General features: G+C 37.9%; 1 protein-coding gene across 3 annotated transcripts in view; it reads left to right on the top strand.

Moving 5' to 3' along the window:
- The window catches only part of GRID2 (glutamate ionotropic receptor delta type subunit 2), a gene marked incomplete at both ends in the record, with an annotated part of 1,370,777 nt that overhangs the window by 1,117,685 nt on the left and 228,870 nt on the right, over nucleotides 1–24,222 (top strand). For all 3 annotated transcript variants that reach the window (XM_082838450.1, XM_082838451.1, XM_082838449.1), the window contains one exon: nucleotides 5,719–5,914. In XM_082838450.1, the coding sequence (XP_082694576.1) occupies nucleotides 5,719–5,914 (196 nt within the window). The remainder of the gene's footprint in view (nucleotides 1–5,718; nucleotides 5,915–24,222) is intronic.

Genomic DNA, 24,222 nt, shown 5'->3' with positions numbered 1-24,222 from the left:
CAAAAGATGGCAATTCTAGAAATCATAATAGAGGACAAAGTACCAGCAATAATAGTAATGAATTAATAACTGCAACTCTCAGTAATTGAGCACTTAAAGAGTAAGTTCTAGGCTAGGTGTCTTGTATCAAAATCTACTTCAAACTTCCAGATACCTTATTATAAAATGATTGTTTCCCCTATTTCACAGGGAAAGGAATTGCAATTTGGAGAATTTTAATTTTTCCAAGGATTGAAACTCAAATCTCTACGTCTTCAGAACCCGTGTTTTTAGAAGCAAAGAGGTTGCCCAGTGCACAGCTGTCGTCAGCACCTCTCAGTGGCAGGCCTGCCTTACCTGACCACCTCAATACATTCTCCAATCCTTTTTTCTGCTTCTTGGATCTCTATAACACTAATGTTCTCTCTGCTGGCCCTCTACTGTGGCATGTAGTTGTTTTTTAAGTGTTAACTTTTGGAGTACTTTTTGTGATTGGAAAACCTGCCTCTGTGCCCTGCCCACGACAGCTCTCAGCCACTGCAACCAATGAACTGCAGTGGGCACCAGGCAGGCTCTTTATGTGGTTGCTAATGGGCTCTTGGAGTTACAACAAAATGTGTCCTTTCGCAGATGCCGAAATTAGCATCCAGAGGAGGCAACTGGGGAGAGAGTGTGGGAGAAAAATCCTGAACTGAGTTGGAGGACACTTTTAATGTACCCCTGCTTGTTTGTCTCTCTTTCACGGTCAGCCCCTTTGCCTGAAGCATCTAGCACCTATGCTATCAACCACGTTCCATTTTTCTCCCCCTGAAGAAAAATCCTTCTGATGTGATAACTTGAGTCGACGTGTTTCAATCCGTTAAAAATGGGATTAGACGTAAAATTCCCCACAGCTAAAGCTGGCAGCTCACTCTTGTCATTTGTTGGTGAGCATAACATACAACCAGACTCAAATATGAAAGAAAAAAAGAGAGAGAAGAAAAAGGGAGAGAGAAAGAGAGGGAGGAAGGAAGGAAGGAAGCAAGGAAGGAAGGCAGGCAGAGAGAGAGAAACAGAGAAATGGAGAGTAGATGGAAAAGAAAGGCCTATGAGAGTTATTTTACAGTTTATGTAGGTAAGAGCTATTCTCTTAATAAAGGAAAACAGGTAAAAATATGAGTGAAAGTTCACTGCAGAGGGTATAGGCATTAGATTTTTAACTAGTTGACAGCTTTAGAAATGTAAGTAGCAACACATTCATTATAAGATAATTTCATTAGCAAAGTCGTATAAATGTCCCAAAGAATTTGCTATGAAGAAAGTTACTGTTTAGTATCATAGAGTCATACATTCTTGTACTTGGAAAGGAGATGAGACATTAATTCAACTCCAATTCATGAATCTCCTCGTTAACAGTATAAGAAGTCATCCTGCCACACACACACATACACACACACACACACACACACACACACACAATCCATTAAAAATCATTAAAAGGGCATTATAAGGTGAGGAATTATTATAATAATAATCTTTGTATAAAAACGATAGCTTGATTGAATACTGATATGACAGGATCACTAATCACTCTTTGAGGAGGACCCTGTTACTCTCTCCATTTATAGATGAGGAAAGTAAGGTTAAGAGCTACTACCTAATATTACACACCTCACAAATAATAGACCTGCTTGCCTTTAAAATCTAACCTACCCAATATCAAAGCTATTGCTATCAGATATAGCTAATATCAGACTATCACATGTATTAAAATTACTTTCCAATACTTGAAGGGCTTTAAGTGTTTATTCTTCTCATGGAAAGAGTTTGTAATCAGCCTAGATCCACCCAAATTCCTAAAATTTACTTCCACAGAAGTGTCCTAAATTACAGTTTCTCAGTATATGTGATGTTTAAGCAAATAGTTAAATACCACTTACCTATCAGACAGTATTGTTTAGTATCCGTGGGTCGCTAGTCATATAGGACACCAGTACAAGAAATAAAAGACTCTCAGTAAGATGTTGAGAAAATAAGACTGATGAGAGTGGGAAAGCATTTGCTTTCTTTTAGCATTCACCATGTGTAGCTGTGGACACTCATTTTTACTATGTGCAAGAGTCCGAGTGTGGGGTTGGAAGAGGAGGGCTCAGATGTAATAGGTTCACAGAATTGATCATTTGCGGAATTTTATGTGAGTGTGTGTAGGCTTTGTGTGGTTAGGTAGAAAGATAGACTATATTAGTATCAGTATATTCACAGCTAACTCTTTTTCTAGAATTCTCTAGATTTTCCCATTTCTTCTGTGGCCTGGGTAAACATTGCCAATTGTTAAAAGAGGAAATGTCAATATTTGCCAAGGTAAATTAATGTATGTATTAGGGGCTTGTTGATTATTTTATAATTGTTTTGCATTTAAGCCAATGATTGGCATGTTTAAATAATATCCACTCAGATGTTGACCTTAAGATATAATGTTCTTGAGGATTACCACTTGCGGAATAACCTACTTGATTTCTTTTAGGGCCTCATAATATAGGCCATAGCATTTCTGCAGATCTAAAATATTATGAGCGTGAAAATAACAAAATTACTACTTATAATAGGTACCGCCTTTCTCTGTTGGGCTCCTAAACCAGCTTTCTTTTTTCCATAATAAGCTATTTGTGCTCACTTCATTTTGCTTTATTTTATTTTTGTCACCTTTGGTGTGCTATCTTGGTGTACTATAAAGGAACAACACTGAATCAAACTATAATTTTTATTGCAAGCAGATCTCATGGAAAATTTATAAGCTGAACTTGATATCAGAAGTGAAGCTAGAGGGAACATACCTTTGCTCTGAGTTACAAAATGCTCTGCTATTCTAAATTTGAATTACGTTGAAAATAAACTGCTTTTTCTGACATCAAGAACTTCACACAGGCAACATTTTAAGATACTGTTTAAAAATTTTTGTGTGTACAGAACAGTTTTGCCAGCTAAAAACCTGTTTGTATTATAATTCTACATTCAAGTTCAAAGCTAACATTTAAGGTGATACTATGGCACGGAAACTTGATTATGTTAAAGATCCCAACACATGATTTCAATTTTCTTTTCACAGAAAGCTAAGAAGGAGTATTAATTTATTTAGCAGTATTTTACTAGTATGACTATTTGAGCAAACCAGTTATATACTTAGATATAGGCATAAACATTTTTCACCCCTACACTATGATCTCACCAAGTAGAAACCTTCTGAAAGTTATAATTAAGATTGATTACCAGAACTACTAGGCAGCAAGGAGCCAATCGTATCCTGGGAGGGTTTCTGATGAATCCTAACATGACCTCTAGCCATACACCTTTAGGTTCTAGAAAGTGCAAGCTCTGTACATCTACCTAACCTTGCCCTTGTATTTATAGATATTGAGTGAATGAGGCATGCTATCGTAACCTGTATTGATAAGTTTCATTTCTTCCCGCTGTGTAACCAGTTTAGATCATCGCTAAACAGTGGGAAATATGTTAAAATGTTAATGTTTTGAATATAGTTTTACTCCTACTACTGGAAACATTAGTAAATAAGAAGTAAATTGTTCGTTTGAAACAAAATTCTTATTGCTATACTATTACCAAGATAATTATGGTATGTTCCTACCAAATGCCCGGTCACTCTGGTATTAGGTTGCACCCTAGCTACCTGTAGCTCACTTTTATTCCTGCTTCTGCCCTCATTATTTTTTTTAACTTATTTATTTATTTTTGGCTGTGTTGGGTCTTTGTTGCTGCACACGGGCTTTCTCTAGTTGCGGTGAGAGGGGGCTACTCTTCATTGCGGTGTGCAGGCTTCTCATTGCGGTGGCTTCTCTTGTTGCAGAGCACGGGCTCTAGGAGCACCGGCTTCAGCAGTTGTGGCTCGCGGGCTCTAGAGCAGAGGCTCAGTAGTTGTGGTGCCTGGGCTTAGTTGCTCCACGGCATGTGGGATCTTCTAGGACCAGGGATTGAACCCATGTCCCCTGCATTGGCAGGTGGATTCTTAACCACTGCCCGACCAGGGAAGCCCCCCTCACTATTTATTTATGCTTTTACTTTAGCTTTTACAAATGGTAGAATTAGCTCAATAGTTGTAGGGTATTCCAGAAAATTCTTCCCTTCAAATAGTAATTTTTAAATGCATAATTTTGTGCAGCAGAAGTGTAGAGCAGAAAGGAATTACCATGATCTCACTCTTTTCCTTAGAGTACATGATACACACCAACAACATAAAACTCAATAAAATGCAGATTAAATTTTGCTGAAAGTTATCATTAGAAATTGTCACAAATATTCCTCTAACAAACACGACCCATAATGTATTGTTTGCCACACAGTTTTGCACATGATGGAAATGGTGACCTGCAAGAGTATTCCCAATACTCTTGCCCAATGTTAGTGTTAGTTGCAGAGACCCCCAGGAAATCATTAGCAAACGCCATCTAGAAACAGACCAAAAGGTCAGAGGTAAACGTAACATGACATTCATAGCCCGTGATTGTGGAGAGCTGTGGGTATTTGTTCTTGTTCAATATATACTATAGTGCTTCAAAGCATCTGCTCCCATTCTCAGAGGTTAGTGAGTTTGAAGCGTGCCAGCATCTAATTTTGAACAGTATTCCAAAGGCACATATTTGTTCTTAAATGTCAGTCATTAGGGTTGGACACCTACACAAATTCAATGAGTTCCAGTGAAGTGGTAATTGGTTCTCCAAGTTAGAAAATATGGAGTGGCTCAGAAACTCAAATATAAGGAAATCGACCATCAATTTAGAGACGAATAACCTGGGACAAGTAGATACAATCTGTAACTCAAAGATTGATTTGGACATCCTGGAGCATTATTCTGTAAAAGAGAAAGCTGAAAACATATTCAGCTATCCAAAAGCATGAAATTTATTCTATTTGAATACAAATAGAACTCTCTCTCTCTCTCTCTCTCACACACACACACACACACACACACACACATACACACACTCACACACAACCACTTAAAGCAAATCTAGCAAAATAAATACAGAGAAGAGTCAGCATCTTGCAGTAGAAATAATATGGTTTTGGGAGCTGGTCAGATCTACATTTGAATTCTATCTCTATCCCTCACTGACTGTGCCACACTGAGCTAGTCCTTTATTCCCTCTACTTAAGTTTTCTTACCTACAGAATGGGTGAAATAGTTCTGAGCATGAGGCATTGCTGTAAGGATACTGTGTGCCAACTGCCTAGCATGTATGTAGTAGCCACTCAATAAGTAATGACTCTTACAAATACTAATTTTTAAGTATACATCTACTTAAATATGTTTATACAAAACGTAATTATTTTATAAAAATATTTAAGCCTTGCCACCTAAAAGAACATAGGCTTAAGGCTTGTAACATATTGACATTTTAAAAAAACTAAATGATTATATGACTATCTAGCAATGTAATTTAATTTGTCTTTGGAATTGCTAGATGTTTTTTCACAGTGAAAACAAAAATAGCATTGCCCTATCACTAGAAATTTCCACCTTTCCTTCAGTAATGATTTTTGTCTTCTCATGATCTATGTAAGAGCCATACACTCTTAAAACAATTCTCCTTATATATTACATCTTAATGTTAAGAAACAACAAAATAAGAAAAGCAATTTGACGTTTGTATTTACATATATTACTTTTTGCTTCTTTTAACTTTATTTCCACTTGAAAATATTCAGTACTCTTTCTTGTGTCTCTCTGCTCTCCCAATAATCAAGGTCTCTCCAGGACCTTTCCAAGCAAACAGATATCCCTTATGGCACAGTCCTGGACTCTGCAGTATATGAACATGTTCGCATGAAGGGAATGAATCCTTTTGAGAGGGACAGCATGTATTCCCAAATGTGGCGGATGATCAACCGAAGCAATGGATCAGAGAATAACGTTCTGGAGTCCCAAGCAGGCATTCAAAAGGTACTGGCCACAGTTCTTCATTCATAGTCTACCATTCTGTCCCCCATATTGGAATTGCTAAACTGAGTCTGGTTTACTTCCTTTTTTAAATTTTAACTTTGACATAGAGTTTTCAGTTAAATTATACCTTTTATTGATTTAAGAAGATTTTGAGGTAACTCGCTGTACCAGTAGAGGGAATTGACATATTTCTGTGGTGTGTCTAAAGGATCCTTTTCCAGTGGAATTCCAAAGCTAGAAAACATGAACTGCTATTTTGTTGAGAACAGTGTCGGGGACATATACACATGAGGACTTGAAAAGATTTTGACAAATCCCATTCCAAATAACATTCAGGTTATCCAGTTTTTTCAAATGATTCAGGGTATTTTCTACACTGCATTTGTTTTTCGATGAAAAGTTTATGTTATGATTATGTGAAGCTCTCTGTGAGTAAAAGTTAATCTTCTCCACAAATGAAGTTTCTACAAAAGTCTGTTTCTGTTTCCGAAAGTGAAAATCTTTATTTATATCTTATTTTTATAAAACCATCATTTAGAAGTTATTTAAAAAAAAAACTTAGAAAGCAGTCCTTTGTGTAAAAAACATGAAGCTAGTTTTTATTCTGGGCCGTGGTTTATAAACTTCTACACAGAAGTAATTCTTTCTTCCTCAGACCCCATCAACCACCATGAGAGAACTGAATGATTTTTGCTTAAAATTATCCCAGTGGCTATTACAGTGAAAATCCTAAGGGTTGACATTCAATAAGTAATTATGGGATGACTGAATGAATGTCTAATAACAGCATCAATGATGGTATATACTTTTTTTCTGTAACCTTTCACAGCAGAATAATTTGGACTCCAAGTCTGAGTTCTCTGTTCAAAAGGCAAACTCAATAATACCATGTTGGAGAATGTTTTGATGACTATAAAAGTTATTCTGCCACAGGATCTAGCATTATTCTGTGCCTTTTCATATGTTTTCCTTTATCTGCTATTGCTATTGTGATGGTTCCCTAGCAGCACCCTGGTAATTTTTCAGTCACTACATTGATATCATTATTTTAAAACTGATAATGGTGACATAAACCTCTTTGCAAGTACTAATGATGCTTTTAAAATAGGAGAATGTCCTTGAAATGTTAGCAATGGCCTCTAACTCCTTCATCCTTATTATATTAATCCCAGTTTCCCAGAGCCCAGGTATTGATCCTCTTGTCTTTGTCCAGAGGCCCATTGGCTTTTAGAAATTAAACACAGTACCCTCCAATTACTGGGGGCATGGAGTGGGGTCAGGTGAGATTGGGCAGGTGAATGGACCTATACTATATGTTGTCTGGGGGAGAAGGGAGGATAGATTTTAGGATTTACTAGGTACTCATTGTATGTGAATGAATTTCAGCCTCAGAATAATGGTTTGGGGAAGAGTTATTTTCCTTCGTATTGTCTACTGTTAAAAACAATTTTGCGTTCTTGCGTATAAGTATAAATTGAAGTTCACAATTTGTATTTCTATCCATTTTAGATCCAAAGCTCCTCACACTTTACAAATTTTTTCTATCCCATAGCATTCCATAGAAGATTCATTTTCTTTTCTCCAGACATACAGATTCAGAATAAAAATAACTTTTAAACATACATATTCACCAATTCATTATTTATTCATTCATTCATCCAGTATTTGCCAAGTAACAATTATGTACCAGGCACTGAGGTAGGAACTGGAGGTAAACTCAACCACAGAGGAATGACCACTGGATTCATGAAATACAGGGTCTGGTGGGAGAGAGAGAAAAGGAAACTAAAATACATGATCAAACAAAATGACTTAAATTGTGACAAATGATATCAAAAAGACAAATAAGGTGCTATTGTAGAAATTAAGAAGGAAATCTATTTGAGAAACAGTGATCAGGTAAGTTCCCAGAGGACGTAGGATATTATCTATGATCTGCCTGATCATGTAGAAGAGAGGGTGACAAAGCATCCAGGCAATGCTTAGTATAAGCTAAGGTCTGAAGGTCCATTCAAGAAACCAATTTAAAACCAGCATGAACTGGAGACGATCGAATGAGAAAATGTGGAATGAGGTTAGTATGCAGGGGATAGATCAAGTAGGACCTTACCCATTGTTAAGAATTGTTACCCATGGGTAAGTAGGACCTTACCCATTGTTAAGAATGGATTTTATTTGAATGGCAAAAAAATGCTACTGAAATAGGGAAATGTCATGATTCATTTTTCTCTGTCAAGGTCACTGTAACTGATATATGGGAATTGGGTAAGAGTATGCAAAGAATAGAAATAGTGAGACCATAAGAAACTTGTAACTTTCTGAAGTAGCCAGTCAAGTAAATAAGACCTCGTTTTATTCCCGTGTTCTTACACACACACACACACACACGCACACGCACACACACACACGCGCACACACACACCATTACCCTTCATTCCTGGTACTAATACAAACTGGTTACACTTACTACATCCTGGTATTTTCAATATAATATATAAATCATAGAGACATAGGACATCAGTTGCTACATAGAAGCTTTAAGCAGTCATGTATGTAAGATATACATATATATCTTCTAAGGTCTTCAGTGTTCTTTAAGAAAACCTCTTAACTTTTAAGTATGTACATACAGTTTCCTACATTTTCTGGGGTTTTTTTTAAATTTAAGTTATTTGACCATATGGAATTTAATTTGACACATGTATAAATGTAAAAATAAACTGTAAATATTCACACTGAGAAAATTCCTGAGAGTCTATGAAATAAAATTGTTTTAGACTCAGCTATTGACAATCTTGCAGCATATGCTGAGAAATTTAGTTACTCTTTAGGCTTTCACGTTTCTTTTTATTTAAATATGTAGCCATTCCATCGCCTTTCAAGTTGGGCTAGTGTTTCTTATGCTGTTGTTAAATGTCATACATTAAAAAAAAAAAGGCTATTATGAAGAGTAGAAAGAGCTCTAGTTTTAGAAAAAAACTATCTGGTTTTCTTTCTTGGTTCTTCCAGTTCTCAGCTGTGTAACGTTGGACAGATCACTTGGTTTCTCTAAGACTCACTCTACTCAGCTGTAGAATTATCACAGTGTGAGAATTAAAAGCCTGGGCTTTGTAGACATACAACCTAGGTGTATATCCAGTTCATTTTTTTAAGTAAAATGTGTCAGTGTGACTAGTTACTTAAAATCTCTGAGGCTCAGAATTTTTATCATCATATTGAGAATTTCTACCTCTTACGGTTTTTGTCATTATTAAATATATATATGTAAAAGCATCAATAAATAGTTCGATTAGAATAATAAACTCCTAAGATGATCCTGAAGTTTATATGAAAGAATGTATGTGTGAGTGATTTGTTATTACAAAGAATTATTATTTGGTATTTCCTAAGGTTAACCTAAAATTATGACATAATAAAAAAGATAATGCAGTAAAAGAAGTAGAGAGCAATTTCTGTTCCCTGATAGTCTGCTGATAAAGAGGGCTTATGATTTTAAAACTGCAAATCAAGTCCCCAAGTGTTTATTACACCCCATGTACTCAGTTTTCGGATTTACTAGAGGAGTAGTGAAGAATGTTTTTATTAATTTATAATGGAAAATATCAAAGTGAAATTTGCTGATTGTATATATTTCTTTCAACCAATATCAGAGACAGCTGAACACTGATTAGACAGAGACTAGGTAGTTATAATAAAATGTATTTTGGTTCAGTTTTCAAGGTCTTAGCCAGCTTTCATTAAAACACAAAACCAACCAACCAACAAACAATAACCTCCCACCTGCTAAAGCTCGCTGGAGTTCATGAGATTGAGAACTACAAGACATAGAATGTGGCTGATGGACTCTTCCTCAAGTAACCAGTCTTGCACACACATCTCACACAGTAGCTTCCTGTTCTCTGTCACTGATTTCTAATTTGTGCAGGGAGAAAAGACCTCAGAGGTCTTCTAGGTCAATATTCCGCAAAAGACCAAACTTCCACCTTTGACAGGAATTCATATATATAGTAACTCCCTTCCAGCAAAGACTGCATCCCTGTGAAAACAATCCTCCCAATCTAGGTGTAACTTTGAATAGATCCCATTAATCCCTCAGGTTGTGCTTGTTTCTAATTGTGCTGCCAGCCTCATTAAGTTTCTCTTACTTGAAGGTAGATCCTGGTTGCTTCTAACATCATTGTTCTGCTCATACCAAAGAAACCTGTATAAGTGAGGATTAGGTAAATGAGTTCTGATCTGCTCTTCTTGGGAGACACTTTGCCTGTACCACACTAGCCTAATTAAACTAGAAGAAATGTTTCTGCCTTCCTCTTCCTAGGATATTTTGCATAAGTAGGAAAAAATGTGATTTGAAAAATATAACTGAGTTCTTTAATGAATTCACTCAACAATTATTTATTGATCAAAACAGCCAGTGTTTTGATCACTGGAGTGAACATAAATGAAAAAAAAAATGCCTCATGGAGTTTACATTCTAGTGGAGGGGGCAGACAATAAATAAGATAAATATGCTGTATTTCAGCAGTGAGAAGAGTTAAGGAGTAAAACAGAGTTGGAGAGAAAAGAAGAGGGACGTGGAAATGGAGATGATGTGCCTTGCTAGATCAGATGGCCAGGGAAAGCTTCAGTAAGAAGCTTTGGAGAGAGAGGTGTATATCTGGGTGAAGTGTTTCCAGGCAGAGGGTCAGCTAGTGCAAAGGCCCTGAGGTGGGAACATGCCTGGATGTTCTAAGACTATGAAGGGGGCTAGGGTAGCTCTAGAAATAAAGGGTAATATCAGGAGTGCAGCAACGTCAGAGAGGTAGAGGGCCAGATGGTAGGGAGGAAACATATCATATACGGTCTTGTTACTCGCAGCTAGTCCTGTGAACTTGCAGCATCAGCATCACCTGAGAGCTTGTTAGAAATGCAAACTCCTAGGCCCCACCTGCACCCTTCTGGATGGGAATCTCATTCTAACAAGATTCCCAGGTGATTCACATGCATGCTAAAGTCTGAGAAGTGCTCATACAGGGCCATCTAGGGCATTCTAAGCAGGCTTTTACTCTGTGTGAGATATGAAACTGTTTTTTATTTTTATTTTTTTGTGGTACACGGGCCTCTCACTGTTGTGGCCTCTCCCGTTGCGGAGCACAGGCTCCGGATGCGCAGGCTCAGCGGCCATGGCTCACGGGCCCAGCCGCTCCGTGGCATGTGGGATCTTCCCGGACCAGGGCACGAACCCATGTCCCCTGCATCAGCAGGCGGACTCTCAACCACTGCGCCACCAGGGAAGCCCCCAAACTTAGGAGTGTTTTGAACAGAGAGTACGTAACATGATCTAACTCGTAATTTGGCAAATCATATGGCTGCTGTATTGAGAAAAACTGGAGGTGACAGTGTGGAAGCTGGAAGCCAGTTAGGAGGCCACGATGGTGACTTGGCAGCGTTCCAAAACTATAGCAATGGAAAACCATCCCTGTTCAAACCCAAGTACGTCTTGGAAGACTATGATTTAAGTAACTTTTAGCATTAGCACATTAATGGAATTTAGTCTATCAGATTATTTTGGGAGAGACTGGAACACAAAACAGGTAATTTTTAAGAATCGATAGAGAAACTTCTACATCACAGGTAAGCATCTGACCAGGAATAAAGGATCTCTGTGTAACACTGAAACAGAAAAGTCCCTGGTTAATAAGAGAGCAGTGTTCATTTCCTGATAGCCTGTTATGTCTCAGGGGGTGAATGACAAATTATTCTAAAACCTCAGCAATAAAGACTACTAAGGAAGAGAAGAAAGTCAGTACTGGTAGGATAGCTCCTGTCCTAGCCAAAGGATCCCAGTGATAACTACATAATACTTCAGACTATATATTTCAAAGGGGATATAAACTGTGGTGGATGCTATGGCCACAGGAAGTGGGTAGCAGTGCTGGCAGCAGCCATACTCAACCAGAAAGATAACATCAATCTGTAAGGTTGTCTGCTTAAGTCCCAGAGCGCTATGGGGGAAGGGGACTTGACAAGGTACAGGTCGGGCATCAAGGCTCCAGCCAAGCCACTGTGCTTCAGGGCCCAGTTTTAATCTTAGCTGGAAAACTGGAGTGTGGAAATGAAAGCCAAAACAAAAGACTGAGCATATCACATGGGCCAATATTAAGGATTTTAGAGGACTGGAGCAGAAAGAAAAATTCCAGACACTATTCAGTGGTGAAGTAAGCCTACCCTATTTATTCATCTCTGGCTGAAAAACTGGGTGGATTGAACCTGTTCTTTTACTTACTCATTCAACACATATTCATTGAGCACCTGTTATTTACCAGGAAACTGTTCTAGGCACTGGGAGGCACACCAAAATAAGCAAAGTCCCTGCCCAAATGGAGATTATACTGTAGTGGAGAGAAAACAATAGACAAGCACATAAATGTGGGCTATAAAGAAAAACTGGAAGACTAAGAATGAAAGGTAGCAGAAGCAAGAAGAGGGATGTTGCCATCACATAGTGGGTGGTCTCAGAAGACATCTCTGAGAAAGTGAAAGAGGACAGTTTATGAGCCATGAAGATAGTGGGGAGAAAAGGAGGATGGAAGTACTTCAGGCAGAAGGAACATTGCACAATTCCCAAGGCAGAAGCTAGTTTGACATGATGAAGAGGAATGTCAAAAAGACCAATGTGGCTGGAGCAGAGTGCAAGGGGGTGGGAGGAAAAGGGGGTGGTAGGGCAGAGAAGTAAGAGATAAGATCGGAGTGGTAGTTAGGCAAGATGGAGTCCGTTAAAAATGTGAATGCTGGGCTTCCCTGGTGGCGCAGTGGTTGAGAGTCCGCCTGCCGATGCAGAGGACACGGGTTCGTGCCGCGGTCCGGGAAGATCCCACATGCCGCGGAGCGGCTGGGCCCGTGAGCCATGGCCGCTGAGCCTGCGCGTCCGGAGTTTGTGTTCCACAATGGGAGAGGCCACAACAGTGAGAGGCCCGCGTACCGCAAAAAAAAAAAAAAAAGTGGATTCTTGGATCCCACTAAAATTCCAATCGTATCATTTTTTAAATTTTTATTTTATATTGCAGTATAGTTGATTAACAATGTTGTGTTAGTTTCAGGTGTACAGCAAAGTGAGTCAGTTATACATATACATGTATCTATTCTTTTTCAAATTCTTTTCCCAATTAGGTTATTACAGGGTATTTGAGCACAGTTCCCTTTGCTATACAGCATGTCCTTGTTGGTTTTCTATTTTAAATATAGCAGCGTGTACATGTCAATCCCAAACTCCCAGTCTACTCCTCCCCCCAACCCTTCCCTCCTGGTAACCATGAATTCATTCTCTAAGTCTGTGAGTCTGCTGTTTTGAAACTAAGTTCATTTGTATATATTTTTTAGATTCCACATATAAGCTATATCATATGATACTTGTCTTTCCCTGTCTGACTTAGTTCACTTAGTATGATAATCTCCAAGTCCATCTGTGTTGCTGCAAATGGCATTCTTTCATTCTTTTTAATGGCTAAGTAATATTCCATTGTATATATGTACCACATCTTCTTTATACATTCATCTGTCCAATTGGTACAGCCGCTACGGAGAACAGTATGGAGGTTCCTTAAGAAACTAAAAATACAGCTACCGTATGATCCAGCAATCCCACTCCTGGGCATATATCCAGTGAAAAACATGGTTTGAAAGGATACATACACCCCAATGTTCATTGCAATGCTGTTCACAATAGCCAAGACATGGAAACAACCTAAATGTCCAACCAATTGTACCTTTTTTTAAGCCATAATTGACATATAACATTATCTTAGTTCCAGGTGTACAACATAATGATTCAATGTTTATATATATTGCAAAATGACCACCACAGTAAGTCTACTTCATATCCATCAACATAGTTACAGATTTGGTATTTTTGTGATGAGAATTTTTAAGGTTTATTCTCTTAGCAACTTTCAAATATGCAATACAGTATTATTAACTATGGTCACCATGCTGTATATTACATCCCCATGACTTACTTATTTTATAACTGGAAGTTTGTACCTTTTGACCCTTTCTACCCATTGTAATCTTAATTGGGGAATGGAAGGCATCTGAATATCTTAAATCATTTCAGGTGTTCCTTTTTTTAAAACATATTTATTGGAGTATAATTGCTTTACAGTGGAGTGTTAGTTTCTGCTGTACAACAAAGTGAATCAGCTATACGTATACATATATCCCTATATGCCCTCCCTCTTGCATCTCCCTTCCACCCTCCCTATCCCACCCCTCTAGGTGGTCACAAAGCACCGAGCTGATCTCCCTGTGCTATGTGGCTGCTTCTCACTAGCTATCTGTTTTACATTTGGTAGTGTATATATGTCCATGCCACTCTCTCACTTCGTCCCAGCTTACCCTTCCCCCTCCCCATGTCCTCAAGTCCATTCCCTATGTCTGAATCTTTATTCTTGTCCTGCCCCTAAGTTCTTCAGAACCATTTTTTTTTTTTTTTAGATTCCATGTATGTGTGTTAACATACGGTATTTGTTTTCCTCTTTCTGACTTATTTCACTCTGTATGACAGACTCTAGGTCCATCCACCTCACTACGAATAACTCAATTTTGTTTCTTTTTATGGCCGAGTAATATTCCATTGTATATATGTGCCACATCTTCTTTATCCATTCATCTGTCGATGGACACTTAGGTTGCTTCCAAGTCCTGGCTATTGTAAATAGAGCTAAAATGAACATTGTGGTACATGACTCTTTTTGAATTATGGTTTTCTCAGGGTATATGCCCAGTTGTGGGATTGCTGGGTCATATGGTAGTTCTATTTTTAGTTTTTTAAGGAACCTCCATACTGTTCTCCATAGTGGCTGTATCAATTTACATTCCCACCAACAGTGCAAGAGGATTCCCTTTTCTCCACACCCTCTCCAGCATTTATTGTTTGTAGATTTTTTGATGATGGCCATTCTGACTGATGTGAGGTGATACCTCATTATAGTTTTGATTTGCATTTCTCTGATGATTAGTGATGTTGAGCATCCTTTCATGTGTTTGTTGGCAATCTGTATATCTTCTTTGGAGAAATGTCTATTTAGTTTATCTGCCCATTTTTAGATTGGGTTGTTTGTTTTTTTGATATTGAGCTGCATTAGCTGCTTGTAAATTTAGGAGGTTAATCCTTTGTCAGTTGCTTCATTTGCAAATATTTTCTCCCATTCTGAAGGTTGTCTTTTCGTCTTGTTTATGGTTTCCTTTACTGTGCAAAAGCTTTTAAGTTTCATTAGGTCCTGGTTGTTCACTTTTGTTTTTATTTCCATTTCTCTAGGAGGTGGGTCAAAAAAGATCTTGCTGTGATTTATGTCACAGAGTGTTCTGCCTATATTTTCCTCTAAGAGTTTTAGAGTATCTGGCCTTACATTTAGGTCTTTAATCCATTTTAAGTTTATTTTTGTGTATGGTGTTAGGGAGTGTTCTAATTTCATTCTTTTACATGTGGCTGTCCAGTTTTCTCAGCACCACTTATTGAAGAGGCTGTCTTTTCTCCATTGTATGTTCTTGCCTCCTTTCTCAAAAATAAGGTGACCATATGTGCGTGGGTTTATCTCTGGGCTTTCTGTCCTGTTCCATTGACCTATATTTCTGTTTTTCTGCCAGTGCCATACTGTCTTGATTACTGTAGCTTTGTAGTATAGTCTGAAGTCAGTCAGCTTGATTCCTCCAGCTCCATTTTTCTTTCTCAAGATTGCTTTGGCTATTCAGGGTCTTTTGTGTTTCCATACAGATTGTGAAATTTTTTGTTCTGTTTCAGGTGATTCTGATTCAAAATAAAGGTTGAAAATGAGCATTATAATATTTTGAAGCCATTTAAATGACTTTGGCTTTTACTCTGAGATAGGAAGCCAGGGAAGGGTTGAGGACAGAAGAGTGACATGATCTGACTTTTCAAGGTTCATTTTAGGTGCTGTATAGAAAATAGGCAAGGGCTAGAAGCAGAGAGACCAGTGTGGAAGACACTGTAATCATCCAAGTGAGAAATGATGGTGGGTAGACCAGAGTGGTTATGGTGGAAGTGGTGAGAAGTGGTTGAATTTGAATATATTGTGAAGGTAGCTCTGACAAGATTTTCTAAAAGATTGAATGTGGGGTATGAAAAAGAGGAGTTAAAGATGAGTCCAATGTCTTTGGCTTAAGTAATTGGAAGAATGAATTTTCCATTTATTGAGACTGAGAAAACCATGGGAAGAGCAGATTTAAAAAGCCAAATGAAAAATTGCCTTTGGCATGATAGTTAATATGAAGTGCTTCTTAATTATGCAGGCAAAGATGCCAAGAGAAATGCTGCAGATATGAGTTGGATGTTTAAGAGAAAGTTCTAGCTGGAGATAAATGTTTGGGGATGACTAGCATAGTGTTTGCCTTTTAAAGTCATAAGACTCCATGATATCACTACAGATGTGTGTGCATCTAGAGAAGACAGATTGCTAAACTTATCCCTGGGATAATTTGGTATTTAGAGGAGGGAGAGATAAAAAGGGTATAACAGAGTCAGGGAATGATCAACCAGTGAGGCAGGAGGAAAACAAGAGTGTTTTTTTTAGAAGCCAAGTGAAAAAAGTGTTTCAAGGAATCTCAAATGAACAACTGTCAAATGATGCTCATGGAACAAGTATAATGAAGACTAAGAATTAATGATTTATTTGGTGACCAGTAGTCCCTGGTGACCTTGACAAGAGCAGATCTGGTAGAGCGAAAGGAGAAGGAATTAAAATTAGATTGGAGAGAAAAAAAGAACAAGGAAAGAGGCAATGGAGATTATGAGAATAGGCACTTTTTAAAGGAGTTTTCTTCAAAGGAAATGCTGAAGAATGGGAGGGGTTCCTGGAGTGGGATATGAAGTTCAGGGAAACTTTTTATGAAGGAGGATATACAATGTCTGTATACTGATGGGATGATATAGTAAGACGGGAAAACTCATCATGCAGGAGAGAGACAGGGAACTGCTGAGATCCAGTGCACAAGTGGAGGATTTGGATTTAGGAACATAATCCATCCATAGTAAGAGGAAAGAGTGTAGAGCATATGGACATACATTCAGATAGGTTGGAAGATATGGTGTTGGGAGCACATGGGAGTTCATTTTTGACTGCTTGTATTTACTCAAAGAAATGGGAACCAATGTCATCACCAAAATTTAAGAAGATAGAGATTCTGGAGATTTAAAGAAAGAGAAAGTAGGAATGGTTGTTCTGGAGAATGGGAGGAACAGTAGGCTAGTGAAATGTAATGGGACTCCTAGACAACACTAAAGACGCCTTTGCAACAGTGTTCATGACTGTAAATTGGGACCAATCAGTGTGATTGTGGGCGGTTCTCTGGCCTCCCTATCTTCAGCTGCCTGAGAGTAAACATGGAGTCAAGAGAGCAGACTTCATCACAATTGGTGTTTGCCAGATAAGCATGGTAGAAGACAGTGAGGTGTGAGCGTTAAGAGTATATGTAAAGAAATGATCTCTGTTATGAATCACGGAATCTGAGCTGTATAGGAAGACAGTTATAACACAAGGAAATTGAGGCTATCAAAAGGGTGGCATGAGCAGTGGACTTAGGTCTAGATGGGACTGAAGCATTGTTGGAGTCAGTGAGCCAGAAGGATGGGATTGGAAATAACGTGAAGTTGGTTCTGAGATGACACATCTGAAATTGAGATGATGAGAATTCTGGCATTGGAGATGATGTGACATGAGAGTGGGTGGCCTGAGGTGGGAGGAAAGACACGATCTTTGGAGAAGAAGAAGCCAAGAGACTGAGAAGCCAAGTACTAGGAAAGAATGTCTATGTGAATAATCAAATCACCAAGAATAACCACAGAACTAGAATTTGAGGGTGACAGAGAGGCAAGTGATAAAATCTTCAAGCAAGTTTGGAGGAGTGACAGAATCAGCAGATGACTGCAGTAAGAGGGAGTAGCAGGTAGTAGAGTCTGATAACATGAGCTTCAAAGCTAGAGGACTTTAGAGACAAGGGTCCAGAATTGGTTCAAGGGCAAGGAGAACACCTACCCTGATCCAGCCACAGTGATATGACTGTTGTAGAAGAGAAAAATAGCCACCACTTGAGAAGACCAAAGGCAATGTGGTATCCCCAGAGGAGAAGCAGGTTCCACTCAGCAAAAGAAAGTAAAAGGAAATTAAAAAAAAAAAAACAGATTGAGGGTATAGGCAGGGTAACTGTATGTCCTGGTTTGGGACAACCTTGATTTTGCCAGGTGTCCCACTCTCAAGATTATTCCCATCAAAACAGTAAATTGTATGATCTCCCTAAATATAAGGATCATGGTGATGATAGGGTCCACAGATCAGAGTGGAAGCGTCTGGACAGTTGGAGAGGAATGGGAAAATTGGTCAAAACAAGGCAGTGTGCAGAATCAAATCAATACGTGATGAGGAGTGACCTGGAAGTCTTAGGTTTTTCATGATGATGGACACTCAGAGATCTAGAAACAATATGGACTTTAGGCTCTAGACAGATTGGCTAGTTGGTGAATGTGAGGTGACAGGAGGGGCGAGCATGTTGCCGGGGTCACAGTGACAATGGCAGAGTGGAGGCCTGACAAAGAGCAGTCTTACCAGGGGCGAAAGATTTGAGGGCATTACTTCCTACAGCTGAGGGACTCTGGGAGAGGTAGCATCTGACAAGTGAGAACCAAGTTCATAAAAGAAAAAGAAAGCTGCAAGTAGAAAACAAATTTCAACTGCAACTTAGTTTTACGTATAATAATTTTTAGTCTTATGTGCTTCAAACCCATGAACTACACTGGCCATATTCTCTTCTGGTTCTTCCTTTCCCCTTCCTCTTAGAGCACTATAGCATCATTTGGCATTGAGTAAAAATGCCAGAGTAGATGACAATTCATGAGCCAGCAGCAGAGAGAGGGTAAGAGCTAACTTGAGCTTCAGTAAGTGACGTGGTAATATACTGACTAGGTGCATGACCTTAACACTGGGGTTAAGCCTTTATTATAGAAATGAATAATCAGACTGAATACAACTTGAGGGAAAAACAAGACAAACTACTAAACAGCTTGGGTCTATGAAAATGCCAAGAGTCCTGGGCTGTCATGCCATGGGGTTTAGAGGTAGCAGTGCATTTGCTACATTTGCCCTTTTGCCAAATGGTTCAAATAAATATGTGATTCACTTTAGCACTTCACCCTGCATCTGGGAGCTCACATCCCACTGGCATATTTTCTGCTCTCCGGGAATCAGAGTTTTTAGGTCAGTGTCAGTTATCCCACAGTGAAAGAAGAAAACCTGTGAAAGAATGGAAAAATACATAGAGGTCATTTCCAGCAGCCCTGCCAGTGCATTTCTGATGCCTGGGATTGTTTTTTTTTTTTTTAATTAGTATTATTTTTTAAAACTTATTTCTGTTTCTAATAATCTTCATGGATGTTTGAAATCAATTAGTCTTGATTAGATCTTTTCTCAAAGAGGAAAGGAGAAACCTAAAACCATGTACTTCTTAGGCAGTCCTAAGCATTTTAACTTGAGTTAGAATATGTCAGGTCTTACAGCACACAAAGCAAACTATAAATAAAGATTTTTTTCCTAGATGCCCAGAAAAAAAATATGTATAATTCTATAAATTAAAGTAAAAATAATAAAGCGGTGTCATATATATAAAGATGACACTACTTAACCCACCATTCACAGAGCGTGTACTTTAAAAATTGCTTTTTTTATATAGTGATTTAATCCATGATGAAAGGTAGACCTGCTCCAATTCTTCTTTTAATTAGTTACATCTGATTCCAATTCATCTATTCATTCATTCATTCCTTTAATCTACAAACATTTATTCAGTGGCTAATAAGTACCAGAAACTATGTATCTTAGGTACAGAGGATGCAGAGATGGATTAGTTTAGTGAGGATGGGGCAGTAAAATGCCGAATAGCAGCTACCCCACGGAGAGATATACAAGGTATTATGAGGACACAGAGAAAGGGAACCTAGTGTAGCCTGGGGGATGAGACTTGTTCAGATCACAAAGGCTTCCGAAAGGAGTAATGTCAAACTTACAACAAGCAGGATTTAATTAAGTAAAGGGAGAGAGGAAGAAGTAGGATATGGAGGAGAGAGCCTGAACAAAAGCATGGAGGTGAGCAGAATAGTGTACGTGCAGAAAACAAAAAGCAATTACAGTTAGATATAAGGTGCTTGTATTAGGGTTTTCTGGAGAAATAGGACCAATAAGATAGCTATAGATATAGATATATATCCCTATATATAATTATATCCTATATATAGTTTTATGTATAATGATAAATATCTGTAGCCATATATGTTTTGTTGTTTTTTTGCGGCATGCGGGCCCGTTACTGTTGTGGTCTCTCCCGTGGCGGAGCACAGGCTCCGGACGCGCAGGCTCAGCGGCCGTGGCTCACGGGCCCAGCCCCTCTGCGTCATGTGAGATCTTCCTGGACCAGGGCATGAACCCGTGTCCCCTGCATCGGCAGGCGGACTCCCAACCACTGCGCCACCAGGGAAGCCCAGCCATATATGTTTTATATACATACATATATATGTGTGTGTATATATGTGTAGTGTGTGTATATACATACAGACACACATAAAATGAGATTTATTATAAGAAATTGGCTCATGAGATTACAGAGGCCGAGAAGTCCCAGGATCTGCTGTCTGTAAGCTGGAGACCGAGGAAAGCCAATTATGTAAATTTCAGCCTGAATGCAAAGGCCTGAGAACTAAGGAGTGCTGATGGTGTAAATCCCGGTCCATGGGCAGGAGCAGACTGATGTCTTGGCTCAAGTAGTCAAGCCAAAAGAGAGAATTCAACCTTCTTCTACGTTTTGGTTCTCTTCTGGCCTTCAGTAGGTTAGGTAGTGCCCACCCACCTTGGGGAGGACAATCTGCCTTACTTAGTCCACCAATTCTCAGACACGCTCAGAAATAATGTTTTACCAGATATCTGGGCATTCTACAGCCCAGTCAATTTGACACAGAAAATTAACCAACACAGAGCTACAATAAAGTGAAGGGAGGTGATAGGAGGCGCAGTCTGTGCTATGGATCAAAGGCATCCACTGGACCATATATCATCTGAACCTGCTAATTGGATGTTAATTGTATAGTTTTAGCTAAATGAGCAAAAAGGTGTGAAAAGCATTACTAAAAATATTTGAAAAGAAATGTCTGGGTCGAAAAGCAGATATAGTCACCTTGGGCCTCAGTTTTCTTCCTTATCTTTAAAACTGTGAAAATGGAATGATGAGTTCTGAGGTTTCTTCTGGAGCTAATATTCAATGAATCTTTGGACCCTGATTTCAAACTGTTTAGAAGCCACATGAGAGAAGTGCGCCTCCCAGGAAATGGCTCCCCCTAGTGGGAGCCTCAGCTGTCAGTCCTGATTTAACACATCCTTGTTCTCAAGCCAAAATATTCTACAAAAGAATTCCAACTTTGTAGTTCCCCAGGATGAAAACAAATGAATAGGTGCATCTTTGTTTCCTGGTGGTTCCATTATGTTCAGAAACTTCTTTATCCAACAAATAGTTTAAATGGCCCGTTGCCTTGGTTTAGTTCTTACCCTCAAAGTTACTTCCCAAACTGGAATGTGCATATACATTGTAAAAAATTCTGTTGGAAAAATGCCAAAAAGTAAAAATTATAATTCTGCCATAAATTTAAAATTAGCCCATTCCACCCATCCAATTTTACCCTCAGTTAACCTTCATTAATAGCAGGCTGATCATCTTCGAGACTTTCTTCTGTACATAGGCACACACGTGCATGCAGTTTTTTATTTTGTTTCCATTTTGACTTTTTAAAAAATGAAATGTTCTCTTGCCTTTGTCTTTTTCAATTTCTGTCATAAACATCTTTCAGGTTAGCATATATATATTAGAACATACAATATATAATTTTAAAACCTTCAAAATATTCCATGAACTACTATCATTTATCAAATCATTGCCCTTGATAAACACTTTTAATGTTTTGTACATTTTCTCCCAAAAGCAGCTATGATGAACATTTATTTATATATATGTATTTTTTTAAATAAATATAGTCATAAAAGTGGGATTCTGGGTTAAAGCATGTGCATTTACAAATTGAATTACTACTTTCAAAGTAGTCTCTAAAAATGTACCAATTTCTTCAGAAGAGAGAGCTATGTTTTCCCACTTGCTTGCCTGAGTTGCCAGAATTAAATTACATTACTGTTTTATTTTTTCATTTTTGCCAAAGTGATGAGTGGAAACTAATTTATTTTTATTTTCGCTTTTCTGATTCATAAGGTTGAACATTTTTTCAGATGTGTATTAGCTTTTGTAAGTCCTCTATATATTGCTAAGTTATTTCTTTTGCTCCTTTTTCTATTGACTTAATTGTTGTTATCAATTTTATACCACTTTAAAAAATATTGATGATAGCACTTTGTCTTTTTTGTTACTCTGCCTTTAACCCTTCAGACTTTTCTATTCCAGTCCATGCTCGCATCTGCATTTACACCGTCAGTTAAGCAGATGTACTGGCAAGCAAACAGTTTAGTTAGATACTAATATAAATCAACATGCCCAGTGTACACTTCATAAGACAGCATTTCTTTTGCCAGACAGCACTTTCAAAGAGCAGCATTTACTTTTTGAAAAATAGGAAAAGCTAAATGGTTTTATAAGTATGCCTCTGAGCTGTCCACTGTTTGCAATCTTTCTCTTTACCCCTAAGACTACTAATATTATATAAATAAGAATTTTATAAAACTTTTGTTTCCTGGTGAAAGATATATACTGAGAAGGCTCAAAATTTTTGAAATGTTTTTCTATGGACATTTTTAATTAAGATACTTGACTTTCATACCTGTATATTTGTTTCCATTAAATTAAGCTGTAGACCTTAACACACTCTTTGAATTTTTAGTTTTTTATGAAACCCGCCTTTCCTCAGTAGGAAATTAGGAGCCTATGTAAGCTTCATTTGCATTCTTGTGGGTCCTAGCCCCTAGGTGTCCTTTCATATCCTGAAAGTCTTCTCCTCTCACTCTTACTAATGTGTTCAGTGTTCCACTATGATTTTCTCCTTTTCAACTGCTGAATTCGCTTCTCCTACTAAGGCATAAATGCCATGATTACTAGCTTATCCTTCTTGCTTTTATGTTTCTCAGATTAATTGTCATCTTGGGTACTAAAGCTTCTGATTACAAATTCCTTATTTCTTGTTAAATATCCATAACTCTATTATTTTCCTTATTTAAATCAATAATGTTTTGCAAAATCCTTTAGGGCTCTGTCATCTGGTACCAACTCTGCCTGGGAAATAATAAAACAAAATTTCAATGCCTTGATAGTATTTTGGGGCAATAAATACAATACAATATAAAACCATACTTATGTTTGGTAGAAAATAACCTGTGATTTCAATTTTCCCTTTATTTCTTCTATTACAAATAATATGAAACAATGGAATCCAAAAGTGAAAAATAGGTTTTAGAAAACATAAGTAAGGATAGATTATGTCATAAGGAATTGATTTGTGATATAATCTGAACATATCATAATAATAGTTTCCATATTTAACATTCAATATATACATCTGATTGAAATTTAAATTTTTATTTATTTTAAATTGTGGTAAAATACATGTAACATAAAATTTACCATCTTAATCATTTTAAATGTAGAGTTTAGTAGAATTAAATCACATTTTTATACATGTGTCACCACCATCCATCCCAAGAACTGTTTTCATTTTGCAGAACTAAAATTCTGTAACCATTCAACAAGTACTCCTCATTCCCCTCTTCCCCAGACCCTGGAAAGCACCATTCTGCTTTCTGCCTTTATGAATTTGACTACTCTAGGAACCTCATATAAGTAGAATCATACAGAATTTGTCCTTTTGTGACTGACTTATTTCACTTAATATAATGTCCTCAGGGTTCATCCTGGTTTTTGAGCACATGTCAGAATGTTTCTCCTTTTTAAGGCTGAGTGATATTTTATTGTATGTGTATACCATATTTTGCTCATCTGTTCATTCATTTAAAGGCACTTGGGTTTCTTCATCTTCTGTCTATTTTGAATAATACTGCAGTGAACATGGTGGTACAAATATATTTGAGTCCCTTCTTTCCATTAAGTATATCTCCAGAAGTAGGATTTCTGGATCATATGGTAACTCTATTTTTAATGTTTTGAGGAACCGCATACTGATTTTCGTAGTGACTGTACCATTGTACATTCCCACCAGTGGTGCACAAGGTCTCCACATCTTCACCGTCACTTATTCTGATTTTTCTTTTTAGTAGCCATCCTAA

The sequence above is a fragment of the Leucopleurus acutus genome, assembly GCF_964270905.1.
Source record: "Leucopleurus acutus genome assembly, chromosome: 4".
In the NCBI taxonomy this organism is placed as follows: domain Eukaryota; kingdom Metazoa; phylum Chordata; class Mammalia; order Artiodactyla; family Delphinidae; genus Leucopleurus; species Leucopleurus acutus.
This window is presented reverse-complemented; position numbering and strand designations above follow the sequence as displayed.